Raw genomic sequence first — 22,448 nt, forward strand, 5'->3', positions numbered from 1 at the left:
TCTGGTTTTTGTTTTCACAAATGCTGCAGTTTTTAAAATCAACTTTGAATGGTTGAAATACTGTGGTGTGGACTCAAATGTTTTAAGAAAAGGGAGCAGACGGATGCCAGGACTGTTTAATCACAATAATCGTCTTTTAGTTTTACGAATCCTAAGAATATTTATGGTCTTTAGACAACCACAGGATTGGCTAATTTCTTGAGTTAAAAGTGAAATAGTATTTAACTGGCTGGAAAACAATGTGTCCATTTAAAGAATTAGAGGGAATTGCCTAGGATAGGAAACGGATTGTTACCCATGAAATTTCCAGTAACAAAAACAAGAAACACTTGTGTCTGATGGCAAAACTGCACTATTATGTAGCCCTTGCACATGGGCCCCTGTTGCAGGAATGCATTGGGCTGTCTGAGGTCCCCAAGGTGGTGTTTGAAAATGAGCCCTATCCACCTTCTCACGCTCTGGCTTCTGAATTAAATTGACTTCTTTACCAGCAACATTTGTGTCATGATAGTAGCTTTTGAGTGGGGACTAGCCATTCCAGGATCCTCTGTCAATTCCCCATGCTTCCTGGGAGTGCCTGAGTACTTTATTATGCATATTTTAATTTTTATATTACCAGTCACAGTTCATAACAAGCAAATAAACATCTTGGACTTTAAGCATCTTATCAGACAAGAGTCAACATTCTTCAGGTTATTTGAAGGTGCCATACATGGATTCTTTTTTTGTTCTCAATTTGGTGATATTTTTTTATCAAGATTGACAGGATAGAGATGCATTTACTTATTTCAACCCATTTTTCAAATTCCATACCATATTAATGGTGATCAGCTTAACTGAGTGACCAAAGGGACACTTAGGAGAATATAGAAAAATATAATAGTTGAAAGGAGTGATGAGAGGAATTGAAGAGAACATAAGATACTCCATAGTCTCTAGAAAGATACAGCTTCATAAAATTGTACATAAGTTGATTGCCCCAATAGGTGCATGTAAAAATAAAAAGAATTCAATCAAAAGTGAATTTCACAGTGGATGTTGCAAGGCAGAAAGACTCATTGTTTTGGCAAATTACAATTAAAAACACTGGGTTAATCTGAAAAGTCTTTTTTACATGGCTAAACCCACATATTAGCCCAAATAAGCCCTGCCTGTGAGGACACCCACCAACCAAGCAGAGTAGCTTTGGTCATCTCACTAATTTGGCAACAGTTCTAAAGAAAGAAAACCTAAAGAAGAGCAACTTAAAAGAATGATTGCTTCTATTCCTTATACCCCAAAGGTTGCATTGCTTGATTTAACACCTTTCTCAGGGCTAATTTCACTTCCTTGTTTCTCAAAGAATAAATCAGAGGATTCAAAGAAGGGTTGACAACATTATTAAACACCTGGACAACAGAATCCAACCAGGGGCTAGAAGCAGGTCTGAGATAAACAAGAATCACAGGACCATAAAACAATAGAATGGATGTGAAGTGGGCACTGCAGGTGGAGAAGGCTCTGCGCCTGCCTTCTGAGGAACGGATTTTCAAGATGGAGATAACGATACGAGTGTAGGAAGTGAGAACAAGGAGAAAACATGTAAGGGCAACAATGCCAACATTGGTAAAACTCACAGTCTGTGCTAGAGAGGTGTCTGCACATGCCAGGGACAGCACCACAGGAATGTCACAGAAGAAACTGTCCACCTCATTGGGTCCACAGTAGGGTAACTTAAAGATAAGAAATGTGAGGATGCTCCCATGTACAAAGCCCCCCAGCCAAGTGCCCACTGTGAAGAGGGTACACACCTTGTAATTCATGATGATCGTGTATCTCATAGGGTAGCAAATAGCCACAAAGCGATCATAGGCCATCACTGTGTACAGGAAACACTCAGTACACCCCAGGGTGTGATAGAAGAAAATCTGTGAGGCACAGCCCTCGTATGAGATAGTGCAACTCTGCAACGTTAGGCAGTCCATCATCTTAGGAGAATTCACAGAAGGGAAGAATATGTCAAACACTGCCAGGTTTCCCAGGAAGAAATACATGGGAGTGTGGAGGTTGGGGGAAGCCAGGATGGTGAGGAAGATGAGCAGGTTCCCCAGCAAGGCAAAGACATAGAAGACCAGGAACAGGACAAAGAGCAAGTTCTCTAGCCCTTCGCTGTTGGAAATTCCCAGCAGGATGAACTCTGTCACAAAGGTGTAGTTCCTCATGCTCATGACACAGGCAGCCCTGGAGAAGTCAAGCAGTGTTGTCCATGAGTAACTGAGAACAGCTTCCTGACCAAGGGATTCCCTTTTTTTTTTTTTTTTTTTTTTTTTTTTTTTTTTTTTTGGTTTTTCGAGACAGGGTTTCTCTGTGGCTTTTGGAGCCTGTCCTAGAACTAGCTCTTGTAGACCAGGCTGGTCTCGAACTCACAGAGATCCGCCTGCCTCTGCCTCCCGAGTGCTGGGATTAAAGGCGTGCGCCACCACTGCCCGGCCTGACCAAGGGATTCCTATCTAAGGCAGTGACTGCATAAAGAGGAAAAGGAGGACCAGTGATGAATCGACTCTTGGTATTCAGTTAAGTTGTATGTCACATTTGGTCTCCATTTTTTTACATGTTAGGTGAGGGGAAAGAATATAACTCGGTGATCGCTTCTTACCACCAGTCTGTTTCTTCACATTTGCCTTATAATAATAAACAAAAAAAAAGCTGGTACATTTCAGAGCACCCATTTTTCTTATGGAACCTGTGTTATCAGATGACGACTTCACTTTGGATGGCCAAGCTATGCTTGAATTGTACATTGAAAGACCCCAACCCTAGTCTCCATCTTAAGATTTTTTTTTTGTGATCACCTAGGGGAAAACAGGATACCTGCGAGTAGCAGAAGCAGCCTTGAGACCAGCTGCACCTGCCAAGGGGGCAAAACAGGATATCTGTAGGTGGCAGGAGCAGTCTTGAGAAAAACACCCAGTCCTTTGTGTATCAAAGGTCAGGAGGCAGAACCTGGCTGAAAACTGGCTTAATTTAGACTTGTTTTTGTTCTTAAGGTTCTGACGACTTGGTAACTGCACAATCTATACAGTTAAAAGATATGCTGAACCAGAGAATACTGACAATTTACTGTACAATAGCCTTATCAGTGAGTGCTGTGGACCATTTCTACCAAAAGGAAATAGACTTGTTTTCATCCTGTTAGACTCGTTTTTATCCTGTTGGACTTGTTTTCACCTTAATGTTAACCCCCCATATGTTAATTTGAGTTAACCAATGATATTGCTGTTGCTATAGTAACCCTGTGACCCTATAAATGCTTGCTGGAAGAATACCAAGGGGGCTCATTCTCACTGGAGTAGTGAGTCCCTCGTTGGTGCCTTCAACATTAAAGAATCCTCTTGCTGTTTGCATCCATTGGCGTAGCTTATTGAGTTTGGGAGATCCTTCCCTGAATCCTAGAAATTAGAGTCTTTCATACATAACATGATTGCTCTAATATGAGCATGCAAAATGGGAAAATGAAAAGAAAGACTCTTCTTTTTAATGTTTGCCTCCCAAAATATGCTTTCCACTCTTCATCAATCATAGTTATAATTGCATCATGCTTTTATTTAGAATCTACACACATACACACAGAGAGAGGAAGAATGTGGACTGAGTTAAGAAGTAGAAGCTACACAATGATAGAAACACTTTCTACATTCCCATGATCTCTCATCTCAGTCAAATTTTATTTCTATACTAAAAATCTCACAAGTGGAAATTTCAATATCATTCGTGCTTATTAACATTATTAATTAGGATACTAATCAGTAATTAATAATCACCAAAAATTCTTCTTCTGTTTTGTGTTTCACTTATCTTAACCTATTTATGGCCAGCAGCTAGTTTTGTTCTACTGGATCCAACATTTGTTCTTGAAAGCAGTCTTATCCGTCCACACTGCCTAATAGATTGCAGATGTGTGTTATTTGGGTTTTGACCAAATAAAATCCTTGCTATACAAAAAGCATAATTGATGGCAAGAATGAAGAGGAAGGAAAAGAAGGATTCAGACCATCATTGTCCTTAGTGTAGGAGCCAGGTCCTGTCTGAATTTAGTCTTATTCCAACCATATGATTAGATTAAAATCCCAACAAAGTTATAAACAGGACGCAAAAATTCTGTTTTAGCTATTAGACATTGACTTTGAACCTTAGCAATAAATGTAATTTCACACATTCATTTTCTATCAGCCTGCCAGAATTATAAATAGAAGTCCCGTGCTTTAAATACACAGAGAGATGTAAATGTAGTTTCTGACCATTGCCTCCCTCAACCAATGTGTGCCTCTGGACCCTGGGTAACTTCATGGCTCGGAACCTCACCTCCACTAAGGAAAATGGATTCTTTTCAGCCTCCAATGATTGTGACCTGAGTGAGATAAAAGTATAATGCTGTGGTTTGTGTTGGTCCATTAGTGGCAAACACATGATGAAGTTAGTTTAACAAGTTACCCCCCGAGCAAGTAACCCTGAAGTAAGCGTGATCATACAATAACAACAAAAGCCTTGCAGGTAAGATGAAAACCTAATTTAAAACAGCTTATAAAGAACTGTAGCACATTTAATATTATTCCATTTGTTTATATATTTATTTAACCATAGATATTTATGGAGCCTTGTGATTAAAGAAAAAAAGAAGACACATTGATCTGGGGAGGCATTATTTTCCTCTCACTTAAGCAATGTGCTTCGTGAAGGAACATTTAGTAGGTTAAAAGTGCTCAGATGCTCTCTTACTCATAGACTTCCTGTGTGTGACACAGTAACCAGATTCACACTGCAGAGCTGCACAGCTGACTGACTCTCATCTGCCCTAAGGAAAGTATAAAGTTCACAGCTCTTTTGCACATATGGAATCTTTCTCCTTGGCTCTTTGCAGTCAGAACTCAATGCCATACTTCATATCTGAATGTCCTAAGAAAGGACATGATACCAGGAAAACTCTCTGGAATTGTGTCTTACTTAACCATGAAGATTCCAAATTCCTACCATAGAAGATTTCTGGTTAGAACCTATATGACCACCTCCCAGGGAGACAGAAGAGGGAATCACACTTTGAGAGGAGTGTGAAAATTTATCTTTGTTTCAAGAAGAAGCAAATTCTAAAATTTCACACTAATTCTTGTGAATATCCTAATTTCACTTTCACTACATTCACTTATATTTAGGTATGGAGATAAAATGTCATGTGACAGAATAAACATATGCCATTTAAAGGAACTACTCATGGATAAGGTGTGGAAAGGGATACTTTATGACACAGGGATAATTTCTCGTATCTGTGCTAAGTGAAAAATAGGACCCTATCTCCCTGATGTTACTCATTTCCTCCCTAAGTCCTTCCAACAAACACACACACACACACACACACACATATGCAAACAACCTATATGTTTTCCTTTCATTGCTTTCTCTCTGTTGATTTAATAATGGATTAATGAACTCAAACCTTTGTAATGGGTACCAGCTTTAGCACTCTGGGGGTTGAAGCATAAATATTGCTTGGCTTTTGATGATGGTGACCAACCTCAGAAACCATAGGCTTATCATTTTTTAAAAAATTAAATAAAAAACCTTTATCTTTAGTTCTATGATTCTATATTTTAGAAAATAATGAACACAGAAGAATGAAAGAGAGAAAGGCATGCCCAAGAGTGAAAAGAAGCCAGAGCTTTTACCCACATACCAGCAGCCAGGAATCACAGCTAATGTAAGCAAACAGATATCTTGAGAGTTTCTAGTCAAAAAGTTTCTAACAAAAGACTCTATTGTGCAGAAAGTGTCCTGATATAGAAACAAGAAGCTTTACCCTCTCCTCTTGAATCTATGACTCAGTTCTGCTATTAATTTGACCTTCAAATAATGCACTTATAATGTTTTCTAACTAGAAAGATTAATGGAACTTGTCTCTTTGGGGACAATATCCCCAGTGACCTAAGATGTATGAATAAACAAAGGGAATAATTAAAACCTTAAATTTCTTTTGTTATACCTTTGCCCTTTCCTAGTCCCTCCCTCATTAATATACTCACTATAGAAGTAATATGACAATTTATAACTTGTTTAGTAAATACATAAAATGCAAGGAAAAACTGAATTTTCTTTTTTCTTATCAGTTTTGTGACTTTGAACTCAGGACCTTTGGAAGAGCAGGCACTGCTCTTAACCACTGAGCCATCTCTCCAGCCCTAGTTTTTGTCGTTTATTTAACCTAATTTTAATTCACTTTTTTTCAAAGTACTTTCAAAATTATTCCAGTGCTATGACTTACTTTTAGTAGTCGCATTTAATCTATATAATATGTGTTTGTGTATTTGCATGTGCATGCTCCACTTAACTATCTTCATCTTCTGGATAGTTATTTATGTTTCTTAAACATGTTTATAATATGCACTAAAGTAAACAAATAGAAAACAAAAAGATAGATGGATAGATAGGCATGTATTGTTATATGAAATATCTTTTAATTTCTGAGTTGTCCACATTTAAGACTGTATTAAGATGAGTTTGCCAAAGTAGAAATATATTAAATATGAATACTACAATATGGAAGAACACTATCAAATTACTTTATTAGCACCAGTGCCTATGAGAGCAAATTTGACAAATACTATATATAAATTTATCTAAAAATGTTAAAAGATTTTATAGTAAGTTGAAAAAGCATCCACATTCTTCACCAAAATATCACACAAATGATTTTTAGGCAACATAAAAGAATTCTCCTCTGAAACCTCTTGAGCCAGCCGCTCACAGTTAAAAATCACCTTTTCAACAACTGTCTTCCATGCTCCTTCTGGTATGGCCCATTAAGCAGTACTTAAAACATTTCACTGTTTCCCTAACCCAAAGCATTAAATTCCAAATTCTATCAAATAAAAAAACATGGCCAGACCTATCACAACAATACCCCAGTCCAATATCTGTCTTAGTTAGTGTTTTAATTGCTGTGAAGAAACACCATAACCATGACAGCCCTTATAAAGGTAAATATTTAATTGGGGTGGCAAACATTTTCAGAGGTTTAGTTCATTATCATCATGGTAGGACAGGAAAGTGTGCAGGCAGACATAGAGCTGGAGAAGTAGACTAGAGTCCTACATCTTGGCTTGCAGACAGTAGGAAAGGGTCATAGTTTTACACTGAGTAAAGTTTGAGCAAAGGAGGACTCAAATCCATCCACACATTGACACACTTTCTTCCACAAGGCCACACCTATTCCAATAAATCTATAGTTCCTAGCAATGCCATTTCCTTTAGAAGGCATTTTCTTTCAACACACCAAAATACCAAAAACTAATTTGACAAATTGCAAATTTAATCTATGGTGAAATATTTTCACTAACTAAGGATAAATGGAATAATCTCCCAAGTTTCAAAGTACAAACAAAACAAGACTCAAAATTCCCACAAGCTAATGTCATATTTAATGGTAACAAAGTGGTTATTTCATCTCTAGAATTAGGAATCAAGTTAATACTCTCACATTTTCTACTCAATGTTAAACAATTTCTGCATAAGACAATTCTGTATAAAAAAAATAAAAGAAATTTTAAATAAAAGTAAATTGAGTTTTCAGACAATGTAATTATTCATACAGATCTGGGGTTTAGATGAAAATATTTCAATGATTAGTATTCCAGAGGCTGGAAAGCTAAGGAATGGGCTGGATCCAGCCACCAAAATCATGGTCACCAAAATCCTACCTATATTGTTGGTAAATTAAAGACTCGTGTGGTCAGAAAAAGAGAGATATACAGTAAAGAGAGATTCAAAGACAAAGAAAACCTCTAAATGGTTTACAGTGAGTTAAAAATACATGCAGGCTAAAAGTTAAAGTTCTTACAGTTAAAAAAAGAGAAAGAAAGAAAGAAAGAAAGAAAGAAAGAAAGAAAGAAAGAAAGAAAGAAAAAGGAAGTAGTTTGTTGTGGTGGTACACACCTTTAATCCCAACACTTGGGAGGTAGAGGTAGATTGACCTCTGTGACTTCAAGGTGTGGCAGAACACGCCTTTAATCCCAATGCCTGGGAGGCAGAGACATACAGATCTCTGTGAGTTCAGGGTGTTGTAGCATACACCTTTAATCCCAGCACTTGGGAAGCAGAGACAGTGGATCTCTGTGAGTTCAAGGACAGCCTGGCTTACAGAGTTATTCCAGGACAAAGATATACAGAGAACCCGTCTAAAAAAATAAAAGTAAAAATAAACGAAATAGTAGAGGTAAAAATAAAGCCGCACAAAGATGGAAAATACACAGAGTATCTTGGTACTGTATACTATTTTGCTCTCTTTGAATTGTTTGAATGCTGAGGAAGAAGCAACAGCTGCTAAAAGATATTTGTTTACAAATGCTGCTGAACTAATCCAAGATAGATATTTTGAAAATACCTTGACTTCAGAATTTGGATCTAAGGATATGATACTTTGGAAAAGAGATTCTTCTTTTGTTTTTACAGAAAATGAGACTCTGTGGATTGCTTCTATCCCAATATGGTATGATAGACCACGCCCTCCTGAAAGGTTGCTATGAACACCTTCAGAAAATTACTTCACCCAGGGGGCTGGAGAGATGGCTCAGTGGTTAAGAGCACTGCCTGCTCTTCCAAATGTCCTGAGTTCAATTCCAGGCAACCACATGGTGGCTCACAACTATCTGTAAATGAGGTCTGCTGCCCTCTTCTGGCCTGCAGGAATACACACAGACAGAATATTGTATACATAATAAATAAATAAATATTCAAAAAAATTACTTCACCCAACTGATGACTGAGATGAACCTGGCACACAGGTTACACCATGAAAGATCTAATTAACAGTGTCCCCATTCAGCAGGAAGCAGTTTGGAGAGAAATAACTGCGCCCATGTTCCCAAATATTGTTTATAAGTGTTCTTTTACATTTAAAGGGGGATATAATATGGAGATGAGTAATTTGCACTGATATGGATTTTGCTTTAGTGATTTAAATTTAAGGTCAATTTTGTTATATGTATATGTATGTTGGATCTTGATTAAGGTATCGTGATTGTGTAGTTCATTTAAAAGTGTAATGTATAATTAAGAAATGTAGGTTGTTAATGGATAATCATCGATAATAGTAAAGCTTATAGTCATGTAAGTTAGATTTTCTAGATATATAGAGATATATTTAAGTTAAATAGGCATTCTTCATATCTTTTAAAGACTATAGAATATGGCATTTTAAATGTTTTAATAACTTAGGGCTTTTCATGACAATGAGACACATCTGCTCCTGGCAGCACCAGCTACTTCAAGAGGAAGATGGGCATCGAAGAGGCTACTTATGGAGTTTGATAGCCATTTGGGCAAGAAACTGCTCTTGCCTGGACTATTGCATCAACTGGACACAGAGAACCCTCAGAGAGAGGACTGCTGAACTTGCCTATAGGTGAGATGATCTCTCTGGGTTCCTGATTCATGAAAGAGTCTGCGAGACATTCTGAATGACACAGCAGATAGTGACTGAACTGTCTTTGAAATTTCCTGCTTCATGGGAAAGTCTGCTGGATACTATGGGCCTATAGGTCGAAGATAGATGCCCCAACAATACAAAAGAACTTTGGGTGACTGTCCAGGCAGCAAGATGTCTCTATCATTTCTAGAGTTTGGAAATTGCATATATCTTGTTTACTTAGGTAATATTGTGTCCTTTTGGAGTCTTTGATGGAGCTGAAGAAGAATAGATAGATAGTTATAGTTATTTTCCTTTGTTATAATAAAAGATAAAGTAGATATAAATATTGTAACTGTAATTCTTACTTGATAACTGTTTTGTTATATGTAATTCTGCTGTTAAAGTTAAACCCTTCTTTTTTGTTTAAACAGAAAAAGGGGAAATGATGTGGGAGGGTCTTCTGTTTTAATAAAGAAACTTCCTTAGCCAGCCCTTAGGTGGGTAGAGTAGACAGAACAGGAAAAAGGATGTGATGTAGATGGCTCAGACAGTTGCCCCGCCTCTCCTCTCTGGGGCAGACAGCCATGCCTCTCCTCAGGGAGACAGATGCGATGATGCCAGCCATCAGGTCAGACATGCTGAATCTTTCCTGGTAAGACACCATTCATGGTGTTACACAGATTATTAGATGTGGGTTAAAGCAAGAGATGTGAGAATTAGACAATAAGAGGCTAGAAATAATGGGCCAGGCAGTGTTTAAAAGAATACAATTTGTGTGTTGTTATTTCGCGTGTAAAGCTAGCCGTGCAGGAGCCAGGTGGTGGGATGCAGCCCACCACTAATCACTACACTTTATTTTCTTTATTTATTTATATATTTATTTATTTGTTTGTTTGTTTGTTTTTTGAGACAGAGTTTCTCTGTGTAACAGCCCCAGCTGTCCTGTAAGTAGCTCTTGTAAATCAGGCTGGCCTTGAACTCACAGAAATCTGCCTCTCAAGTGCTGGAAATAAAGGCATGCACCACCCCTGCCTGGCTTCTTTTCTTATTCTTAACAAACTAAATTCCAACAAATGTTGCTGTTGATCTTTTCTTCTTGAGGAAAGTTTCCAACTGCTTCTCCATTCACATGAGTGACCTTACTAACCCTTGAACAGCAAACAGATAGGTAGCAAGAAATGTAGCATGACCAGAAAGAACACTCATGATGGGATTTGCCTTTGAAAAACAACAACACCATTTTATATATATGTATATGTATATATATATATATATACATACATAATTTCACACCTGCATGACCTAAAAAAAATTAAAAGGAATGAGTAGCATCCATAATTATATGTAAGGAAGGATGGAAGTTTAAAATTTGAAATAAAATAAAATTTAATAAGAACAGAGTTTGAAAACTATTAAGTGTGAGCTACATTGTCAATAGTGATCAAGTTAGCCTTTCAAGAGATTATTGGGATGTGTTCCTAATTCAGAAAAGGAAGGAAGGAAGGGAGGGAGGAAGGGAGGGAGAAAGGGAGGGAGGGAGCAGTCACTTGTGGTTTTTTTTTTTTTTTTTTTTTTGTCTTAGCCATTCTGACAGGTGTATGATGGAATCTCAGAGTCATTTTGATTTGCATTTCCATTATGGCTAAAGATGTTGAAAATTTCTGTAAGTGATTGTCAGCCATTTAAAATTTTACTGTCTAGAATTCTCTGATAAGGTCTGTATCCCATTTTTAATTGGATTGTTCATTTTTTGATGTCAATTTCTTTACTTTTTTTCAACTTAAATGAGTTTTATTTACGTCCCACTAACAAATCTTTATTTCCATTCATGAGAGCAGTAAGTCGACCATATTCAGCTTCCTTGCCCAGTAATTCAAAGGAAAAACCCAAAAAAACTAGTAAAGAAAAGTGAAGGAATTAAAACCCCGTAAATTTTTTAAAAATATGTTTAAGGTTGAAAAATGTTTATAATTCCTAGTAGGAAAACATTATCTGAATAAAGACCCTAATGGCAAACCACTGTAAAATGCTTCAGCCGCATTTGATGCAGAAGGGTAGGGATAGTCTTCAAAGCACCCCAGCTCTCCTGATGAGGTCAGAGGTACACTGGTTTGTATTATTGCAACATCCAGTAAGTGAGCTAAACTGCTCTTCATTCAGCAAGGGCTCTGTTTCACATTACGCTTGACCTCCAAAATTGGCTGACAATTTACTGATGAGATTCATAACCTTTGGGTTGCTCTGATGTTTTGGCATGTTTGCTGGGTTCTGGGCCACATCCTGGAAAGCCACCGTGATTTCTGGATCCTGCATTGCTGCAAGAACCTTGGGGTCACTGAGGATTTCATTGAGTCCAGGCATTCCTCCCATTCCAGGCATGCGCCCTCCCATTCCAGGCATGCACCCTCCCATCCAGGCATTCCCCCAGGAAAACCACCTGGAAAAGAGCCATACTGAGGCCCAGACAGACAGTCTTCTGGCTTCTTCTTCCCTTTGGGCTCTTTCACGCTCTTCTCGAGCCTTCTTCGCCCTTTCTATTCTTTCTTTTTATCTCTCGCTCTTCACGTTTTCCCTCATATTTTCTCCGATGTTCAGCAATTTTTTTTGAGCCGGAGGTTGAACCTCTTTCAGCATTGCACTGGCATCCTCGTATAGTCCAGTTTACAGGCAAGGGCTAGATCCTGAGCTGCTTCTTCCCAGTGACCCAAGAGTCTGTGTGCTTTCCCTTGCCACGTGTATGGCTGAGCTGAATCAGGGTTTATTTCAATGGCTCTGTCACAGTCTCGGATAACAGCATTTGGCTTCTGTAATTTGATGAGCCAAGCGAGGATTTAGCTTGATGGCATCCGTGAACAAGTCAATTGCTTTCTGCAGCTCACCATCATTTAGGGCTTCAATGACAGCCCCTTTCTTTTCATTTGCTTGATCCATCATCTCCTCAGTTATCTCTGCATTTTCCTCTCCCATCTCTTGAGGGGCATCAGTGTCTGGCTCAATTACACCTTCATTTTCAGTTTCTAGATCATTCTCCTCCTTTGATGGGTCACCCGTCTTTATGCTTTCCTCTGTTTTATTATCTCTTTTTTTCTTCCTTGACATTTTCTTCTGATTTAGCTTTGTGAGTAGCAGATGGTACTTTACCTCCCATGCTCTCCACCCACTCCCTCAGGAAACGCATTTCCTCAGTGCGCAGGACACTAGGATCCTGCTTACACATCGTCAGGAAGGCCCAAAGCTCGCTCCTTTTGCGGGGATCCATGGGCGGGAGGCAGGAGGCGAGGGGCGGCTGTGGAGGCCCCGGGCGCGGCTCAACGTGACTGAGTGGAAGGGGCTTCTGTACTTCTTTATATATTATGGAGATCACCATCTGTTGGAAATGAAGTTGGTGAAGCTCTTTCCCCTTTCTGTAGGCTGCTGTTTTGTCCTATTGACAGCGTCCTTTGCCTTACTGAAGCTTTTCACTTTCATGGATCCCACTTATTAATTGTCAGTCTTATGTCTTTTTCTACCGAGGCTTTATTTAGGAAGTTGCCTCCTGTGCCAATGCATTTAAGACTATATCCAAATACTAATTCACAAATGGATGTTAGTTGTAAAGTAAAGGGTAATCATGCTACAACCCACAGACCAGAAGAAACTGAGTAGCAAGGAGGACACAAGGGGGGAATAGCAAGAATCTCCCTGAAAAGGGAAAAAGAAAGAGATCTCCTGAGTGTTCTGGGGGCAGGTGGGAATGGAAACTTGAGATATCAGGTTGTGGCTGGATGGAGGGAAAGGTAACTAAAAGAGACGACTGGAAAGGGGTCAATTCAGAAACCTGATGCAAAGGAAACTTCCACTAATCTACAAAGATGACCCCAGCTAAGAGTCCTAGAAATACTGGATATGTAGTCTGAACTGGCCATCTCCTGTGACCACATTGATGACTACCCAACTGTCATGATAGAGCCTTCATCTAGTATGAAAACTAATGAAAACAAATGCAGAGAACAACAACCTAACATTGGGCCGAGCTTGGGGAATCCTGTTGAAGAGAGGGAGGAAGGATTATAAGAGCCAGAGGGGTCAAGGACATCATAAGAAAACCCAGAGAAACAACTAATCTGGCTCATAGGAACTCACAGAGTCTGAACAACAACCAAGAAGTCTGCATGGGACCAACCTAGTTCCTCTACAAATAAGTGTAGCTTGATCTACCTAACAATGAGAGTAAAGGCTGTCCCTGATGCTTTGGCTGGCTCTTGGAAACACATCCCTCATCCTGGATTGCCTTGCCCAGCCTTTATACAAGGGGAGGTGTTTAGTCTTACTTCAATTTGATATGCCATTTTTGTTTATACCCATGAAAGACCAGCCCTTTTATGAATAGAGAGAAAGGACTAAATTTACAGGGTAGAGAGGTATAGGTGAAGTGGAGGGAGGGAATGAGAAGAGATGAGGGAGAGGAAGCTGCAGTCAGGATGTAAAATAAATAAGTACATTAAGTAAAGATATAAACAAAAAGAATTTTATAAAATAATTTTAAAGTATTTGTAATGATTATAGTGAATGAATCCTTTAGGATAGGAAGTTTAGCCTCTTCATGTTCACCATGTGGAACCAAAGCCAAGTAGGTGAATTTCCTCATAATGAAGACAAAGTCTTGTAAGGAGTGCCACCCCTGAAGCACTGGGGTCTTCCTGATTTTTAAACCAGGATTTCTTACATTGTATTGAATGGGCTAATGACATTTTCATTCTTTTCTGCCCCTCATCTAAGGTACAGTAAAGACACTAATATGAGTTTCCCTCTGTATAGAATTTGAGCGTCAGGAGAAACATTCCATATGTATAAGGGGAGTTTGGTGTGTTTTCAGGGGGTTCAGCATTTCTTTCACATGGAGAGTTTTTATTGCCATCAAAGTATGAATAAACCAAAACAAAAGGACATAGACACACTACTTACACTAGTCACTAGGGGGAGCTCTGCTTGTACTAAGCTATCCTCTGGGTCCTGATGAGGAGCAGAAGGAGAGAGAACATGAGAAAGTCAGGACCGTGAGGGAACCTCCAGCTGGCGACAGATGGGGAAGGTGACTGAGCCCCACATTGGAGCACTCGACTGAGCTCCCAAGGTCCTGATGAGGAGCAGAAGGAGCGAGAACATGAGGGAGAAAGTCAGGAACGAGAGGGGTGCGTTCACTCATGGAGACGGTGGGACAGAACTAATGGGAGATCACCAACTCCAGTTGGAATGGGACTGATGGATCATGCGACCAAACCCGTCTCTCTGAATGTGGCCAACAGCGGGGGCTGACTGAGAAGCAAAGGACAATGGCTCTGGGCTCTGATTCTTCTGCATGGACGGGCTCTGTGGGAGCCTTCTCAGCTTGGTCGATCACCTTCCTGGACCTGGGGGGAGTTGGGAGGACCTTGGTCTTAGCATAGAGTGGAGAACCCTGATGGCTCCTTGGCCTTGAGAGGGAGGGAGGGGAGGTATGGGTGGAGGGGAGGGGAGGGAAGGGGGAGAAGGAGGGGAGGGAAGGGGGAGGAGGAGGGGAGGGAGGGGGAGGAGGAGGGAAGGAGATGGAAATTTTTAAATATAAAAAAAATAAACCATGAGAAAAAAAAAAAGATAAGAGAATAAAGGGGAAAAAAAGAAAAGCTAGAAAAGTCTAGTTTCTTGAGTTCTTTGTATATTTTGGAGATCAGACCTTTGTCTGTTGCGGGGTTGGTGAAGATCTTCTCCCAGTCAGTAGGTAGCCCTTTTGTCTTAATGACAGTGTCCTTTGCTATACAAAAGCTTCTCAGTTTCAGGAGGTCCCATTTATTCAATGTTGCCCTTAATGCCTGTGCTGCTGGGGTTGTACATAGGAAGTGGTCTCCTGTGCCCATGTGTTGTAGAGTACGTCCCACTTTCTCTTCTATCAGGTTCAGTGTGTTCAGATTAATATTGAGGTCTTTAACCCATTTGGACTTGAGTTTTGTGCATGGTGATAGATATGGATCTACTTTCATTCTTCTACAAGTTGACATCCAGTTATGCCAGCACCATTTGTTGAAGAAGCTTTCTTTTTTCCATTGTATACTTTTAGCTCCTTTGTCAAAAATCAGGTGTTCATAGGTTTGTGGGTTAATATCCGGAACTTCTATTCAATTCCATTGGTCGACTTCTCTGTTTTTATGCCAATACCAAGCTGTTTTCAATACCGTAGCTCCGTAATAGAGTTTGAAGTCAGGGATGGTAATGCCTCCAGAAGTTCCTTTATTGTATAAGATTGTTTTGGCTATCCTGGTTTAAGCTCCCAAGGCCCAAATGAGGAGCTGAAGGAGGGAGAACATGAGCAAGGAAGTCAGGACCACAAGGAGTGCGCCCACCCACTGAGACTGCAGGGCTGGTTTAATGGGAGCTCACCAAAGCCAGCTCGACAGGGACTGAAAAAGCATGGGATCAAACCAGATTCTCTGAACGTGGCGGACAATGAAGGCTGACTGAGAAGCCAAAAACAATGGCACTGGGTTTTGATCCTACCACATGTACTGGCTTTTAGGGAGCCTAGTCTGTTTAGATGCGCACCTTCCTGGACCCAGATGGAGTTGGTTGGACCTTGGACTTCCCACAGGGCAGGGAACCCTGACTGCTCCTTGGACTGGAAAGGGAGAGGGAGAGAAATGGGAGGTGGGGAGGAGGCAGAAATTTTTAATAATAATAGAAAAAAGTTTATAAGATAGCAAAAAAAGAAAATCTAGAAAAAAAAACTATTAAAACTGATTGTTGTCCTGTTTGAACTTTTTCCATTCTTATAATAAAACCAACCCAAAATTTAAGCAAAGGTTTTTTTTTTTTCTCATTTATTTATTAAAGATTTCCATCTCCTCCCCTCCTCCTCCCCGTTCCCTCCCCTCCTTTCCACCTATACCCCCACTCCCTCCCTCTCCAGGCCAAAGAGCCATCAGGGTTCCCTTCACTATGTTAAGTCCAAGGTCCTCCCAACCCCCCTAAGTCCAGGAAGGTGAGCAACCAAGCTGACAAGGCTCACAGTGAGCCCGTCCATGCTGAAGAGTTCAAGCCCATCGCCGTTGTCCTTGGTTTCTCAGTCCTCCTCCACTGTCAGCCACATTCAGAGAGTCTGGTTTGGTGGCCTGTTCCATCAGTCCCATTCCAACTCAACTTGGTGGTCTCCTGTTAGTTCTGTCCCACCGTCTCAATGGGTGAACACACCCCTCACGGTCCTGACTTCCTTGCTCATGATCCCCCTCCTTTTGCTCCTCATCAGGTCCTTGGGAGCTCAGTCCGGTGCTCCAATGTGGGGCTCTGTCATTTTCTCCATCCAATGCCAGGTGAAGGTTCTATGGTGATATGCAAGATATTCATGAGTACAGCAATAGGATCTGGGCATTGTTTTAACAATTGAACAGGAGAAAGAAATGAGAAAAACTCAAACAACTAGTAAATAAAATTGTACTGTTCTTATGACAAAGAAAGGAGACACACTGGAAGAGATAGATGTGCTAATGGCCCTGGTTTGACCATTAACACAATGCAGATGTGGTGTTTCCAATGAGACTCTTCTCCAAAGGCTCGCTCATTTGAACACTTGGTCCATAATTTGTGTTGCTGTCTGTGGATGTTTGGGAGGTGGGCTGTGCCACTAAAGCAGGGATGAGAGTTTTAGGGCTCATCCCATTTCTAGTCTGCTCTTTCTACTTTGTACTTGTGGTTCCAAATAAGAAATCTCAGCCTCTGCTCCCGCTCCCATCCCTCACCACCATGACACCCTCATCCCTCTGGAACCATAACACAAATAAACTCTTTCTCCTTCTAACTGCATTTGTCAGGTTGTTTTATCACAGCAACAGAAAAACAACACAGCATCTATATTCATACTGCCCTGACCCATAGCCATGTGGAGTCATTTACATATCAACTCAAAGTAATAAGCTATAAAAGAGTAATTGTGTCTAATCCTTTCTATAATCAACAATATTCATTTAGAGCTCTTTTTGTTTCACAATTGGAATTTGTTTGTATGTATTTAGGGTATTTTGGCCAATTTATCATTGCAGTAAAGTTGCTCTGGTAGAGAGCTCTTTTTCTCCAGACAGCAAGAATCCTCAAAAAGAAGCCATTGCAATATACTGCAAGAATACTCAAGAAGCCACAGTGACATACTGCAAGAATACTCAAGAAGTCACTGGGACACACTAAAAGAATGCTCAATACAAGGCACTGTGATATACTAAGTATTTTGAAGTGTTTACAACCATTTACATCAGGGAACAGTTCTTTTGTGTTAAATTTACCATACCTGGCATGATGCCTATCAAGCAGGCGTGAAGTCCAATTAGACAGTCGTTCGTTACTGTCAAGATGTAAATGCCACAGTACTGAACCTTTAGGGATAACTTGCCATACTGGTTGGTCATTAATGTGGTTCATAGGTGTTTATTGCTCTTTTCCCTTGAAAGCTTGCACAACACCTTCTGATACTGTCAAAGCTAGTCTTCAGGGAGAATTTTTGTGCGGTCAGATCAACTTGTTTCTTTTGAGATAGATGTCAAACACGTGTGGTCTCTTCAGCAAGAGGCTCTGACCTTCAACCTCTGGGAGGTATCCAAAGGCAATGACATATAATGATTGAGAAGTTTCTTGGACTGCAATAACTCGAAAGAAAATTTCTCATTCATAGATCAGGGATTTACACAGCTCTCAATCTAAGTCAGGTAACCTCATTTGTGTGTGTGTGTGTGTGTGTGTGTGTGTGTGTGTGTGGTATTTATATATTGTATGTAATTTTAGATAAGTATATTTTCCCTGTGGCTTTTCGAAACAATCTTAGTGGCATAAGTGTTTAAGGTGTCATTTCATTCATTTCAAAAGTGTGATTTAACTCATTTTCCAAGTGAGTTAAACTCATTTTCCATTTGGCCAACTCAGAACAGTTAGAGAATCTAAGTAAACTGGCATTATAGAGGCTGAAAGGGAGGTTATAAAGCTCCAACACATGGACTTCCTCTTTTGCTCATTTTCTAGGATCCTTTCTTCCTGAGCACTGCAGTTGACACTCTAGGTTGTACAGCATTTGTCCTACATTTTCATTATGTGTCTGTCATGGCTTTCTTTCCTATGTCCTCTCTCACAAGCACTATGCCTTATACACAGCAAGCTTCCAGTAAACATCTGGCTACTCTAATGGCTGGTGACAAAGTGATTAATAAATAGCAAAAAAAAATATGGAATGGTAGGTAGCAAAAGTTGTCTGTGAATGAGAAAAGCTGATAAAATCTAAAATACATGATTTTTCACAAAGTCAGAATGCTGCATTTATTTGTTTACTTTTTAGGATAAAATCCAATGCAACTCAGGCTGGCTTCATACTCACTGTGTAGACAGAGACAACCTTGGATGTCTCCATCTTCTTGCCTATACTACCTAAGTGTTGGAATCACAAGCATATGATACCATGCCAGGTAAAGAAAAGTATAATTTTCAATCAAGAAATTCATTTAAAACATATGTTAACATAGCAAATATCCCAAAATAGAAATGTATCCAGTAGGGAAGCATTCATGTAAAGTAGACCTGTGGTGATTCGAAATGTGACTGCAGTTTTGGATGTCCCTTCACAATATGGGGCGTAGTTCCTCCCCACCTGAGAATTTATTATACCTCATGTGTCTGCTCTCCACAACAACAAGAGTGACTATATATGACCCTGAAGAAAAGGCTATAAAAGCTTCTGCTCAAACCTTCCTGGAGCGCACTCTGGGGAAAGCAGTTTCCAAGATGAGAGTGTGAGTAGCCGAAGGTGGGTAAATGGAAACGCCCACATACAAGAGGCCAGCACTGAGCCACTATGCTCATTCAAGCCTCATCAGAAGACTGCTGTTCAGTTCACAATGTAGATCCCGGCTAAAAACCCCATCTAAGCCACCTCCAGTGTCCCTGACCATCTTTGACCACCTAAAATATTCAATTCTATTCTAAACTGCCAGGTTCTATAGTAAACGGTTGTAGCAGAATAAGCATCAAATATCATACTATTTGTAATACATATCGATGAATATATACATATCTATGGATAGAACAAGGAACACAAGATTTCCAAATGATGGAAATTAAGCTACCCGTGGCAGAATATGTAGTGACATAAGCAAGGGTGTTAGTAATCCAGGTGACTTATATTTGCTTGATTTATGTCACGGACAGTAAGATATTGTTCTCCTGCATAACTTCCCATTTCATCCTTATGAGTCATTTAGTAAGTATGCAGCCTAGCTCCTCATTGGAGCAGTTGGGGTGGAAGCAAAATCAATGAATTTGCTTCAGAGTGAATGAGTGAATATTACTTCATAGTGGCAATGACCTGAAGTGACTGTCACGAGAATACCTCTCTTTTAGATATTTCCTAAAGTCTTTCCCTGTCCTACTTTCCATGGTGCCGTTACTATGCCAGCTGCCTGTGCTCGGCTCTCTTGTAAATACAGATACTATGAAGATTATACTAGATACTACACAAAAGTAATGAGGACAATGAATGATATATAGAGAATGTTAACTTAAAACCTCCCTCGTTGTATGAAACTGGTGATCCTGCACTTCTCCTAATGAGACAGGCTATCATAAGAAATGGTGAAGGTTTAGTTACAGGTGCACAAACACCAGCAGTGAATAGCTTCTTGTTCACAGTCCCTCCCATTGTAAGATGCGTGTTCATAGAATCTATCATTTATGACACTGTGATTCATTTAGTCAATAAATGAAAAATACTTCAAACACTGTCATGTACAAATTAGAGAGGGATTTCAATGTCAATTGTTACTCTAAGTGTTTGAGCAGATGGATCTAAAATAAAAACTACGATTTTGAAATTAATGTAATGTGAAACTCTAAATGATGAATCAACCCCAAAATAAAGAATAAATGTTGTTATTATTTTCATTTTAACTAGTTATACATATAGTGCTTTTCCAGAACAAAGAATGTCTAGAATGTGTACAAAATCTGCCTCAAAAACATTTTACAAATTTACGGTCTCTCTTCTGACATTTTGAAACATAGTTCAATGGCCACTTTTTCTCTTGAGAGATAAAGGCCCATAAACAAAACACAGTTTCTCTGAATGCAAAAGAAAGGAGGGAATGAAACTAAAAAGAAAGAAAAAACAATGTTAGGTTCCATTAAATACATGAAGTAGAACCAGGCCATTTCATGAGAGCCAATTGAAATGGTTCAAACAGGCACAGAGTACATGGAGCAGAAAAGACATAAAGGTTTAGCAAACCAAAAATGAAGAAAGTACAGGCATAATTTGAAGAACATTGCTGAAAATGCAAATCTGAAATTCAGTACATCCACACAAATTTATTGACTTAACTGTTAAGACTCTTCTGAAGGACGAGAAATATAAGCAGTGGGCCTGAAGCAGCCCCAAACAAATTCAGAAAGGAATTTCTCCTACTCCTTATCCCCTAATGGCTGTGCTGCTTGATTTCGCACCTTCTTCGGAGCTAATTTCACATCCTTGTTTCTCAAAGTATAAATCAAAGGATTCAAGGAGGGAGTGATAACATTGTTAAACACCTGGACAACAGAATCCAACCAGGGGCTAGAAGCAGGTCTGAGATAAACAAGAATCACAGGACCATAGACCAAGATGATGGATGTCAGGTGGGCACTGCAGGTGGAGAAGGCTCTGTGCCTGCCTTCTGAGGAACGGATTTTCAAGATGGAGATGACGATACGAGTGTAGGAAGTGAGAATGAGAAGGAAACACATGAGGGCAACAATGCCAACATTGGTAAAACTCACAGTCTGTGCTAGAGAGGTGTCTGAACATGCCAGGGACAGCACCACAGGAATGTCACAGAAGAAACTGTCCACCTCATTGGGTCCACAGTAGGGTAACTTAAAGATAAGAAATGTGAGGATGCCCCCATGTACAAAGCCCCCCAGCCATGTGCCCACTGTGAGGCAGGCACACACCCTATGGTTCATGATGACTGTGTATCTCATAGGGTAGCAAATAGCCACAAAGCGATCATAGGCCATCACTGTATATAGGAAGCATTCAGTGCCACCCAGAGTGTGATAAAAGAAGACCTGGGAGACACAGCCCTGGTATGAGATAGTGCAACTCTGCAACGTTAGGCAGTCCATCATCTTAGGAGAATTCACAGAAGGGAAGAATATGTCAAACACTGCCAGGTTCCCCAGGAAGAAATACATGGGGGTGTGGAGGTTGGGGGAAGCCAGGATGGTGAGGAAGATGAGCAGGTTCCCCTGCAAGGCAAAGACATAGAAGACCAGGAACAGGACAAAGAGCAAGTTCTCTAGCCCTTCGCTGTTGGAAATTCCCAGCAGGATGAACTCTGTCACAAAGGTGTAGTTCCTCATGTTCATGACACAGGCAGCCCTGGAGAAGTAAAGCAATGTTGTCCATGAGTAACTGAGAACAGCTTCCACCAAGGGATTCCTATCTAAGGCAGTGGCTGAAATCTAAATAAAGTCAATGAGGGAAAAGAAGACCAGAGATGAATTTGCCCTTGACATTCAGTTAAGTGTTGTGCCACCTTTGGCTTCAGTATCCTCATGTGTTGGGTTATATAAGGGAATAGCTCATCTTTGTATTTTAAACTGTCTTAAAGTCATCAACACTTGTCACCAGTTCTGTTTACTGTCTTCAAATCTGGCCTAACCTCAAATAAACTGGCACAATTCAGATCTTACTATCTTATCAAGGAAAACTTTGTTCCCAGAGATAATCCCATATTAACATCAGCCAACTCAGTCTGTAATTAGACTAGTTACTCAACTATGTGAGAATAAAACTTTGAGTTAAAACATTAATCCACACTTCCCTTCTTAAGATAGTCTAAATTTTTATTTGAGGATTTCATCCCTTAGCCTTGTGCATACATCATTCCCAGTCCTTATCTCCCCCTCTGACTCTTTCTGTGTCTGTCCACTATCTTGCAGTTTTGCTTTTAGTTGTTCTATTTTTCATTTACATCTGAAAGAAGAGCCTACAATTCAC

At 39.9% G+C, this 22,448-nt stretch overlaps 2 protein-coding genes and 1 pseudogene across 2 annotated transcripts; all 3 read right to left on the minus strand.

The window, feature by feature from the left end:
- Nucleotides 1-1,262: 1,262 nt before the first annotated feature.
- Nucleotides 1,263-2,231, minus strand: LOC119810355 (putative olfactory receptor 10D4). Its single transcript, XM_038323796.1, has one exon. It carries the CDS (start codon nucleotides 2,205-2,207, stop codon nucleotides 1,263-1,265), a length of 945 nt encoding a protein of 314 aa, XP_038179724.1. The 5' UTR covers nucleotides 2,208-2,231.
- Nucleotides 2,232-11,611: 9,380 nt separating this feature from the next.
- LOC119810628 lies at nucleotides 11,612-12,692 on the minus strand (annotated as a pseudogene).
- An 8,177-nt stretch (nucleotides 12,693-20,869) lies between these two features.
- On the minus strand, nucleotides 20,870-21,838 carry LOC119810420 (putative olfactory receptor 10D4). The gene has a single exon (XM_038323877.1). It carries the CDS (start codon nucleotides 21,812-21,814, stop codon nucleotides 20,870-20,872), a length of 945 nt encoding a protein of 314 aa, XP_038179805.1. The 5' UTR covers nucleotides 21,815-21,838.
- Nucleotides 21,839-22,448: the final 610 nt, after the last annotated feature.

The sequence above is a fragment of the Arvicola amphibius genome, chromosome 3 (assembly GCF_903992535.2).
Source record: "Arvicola amphibius chromosome 3, mArvAmp1.2, whole genome shotgun sequence".
NCBI lineage: Eukaryota > Metazoa > Chordata > Mammalia > Rodentia > Cricetidae > Arvicola > Arvicola amphibius.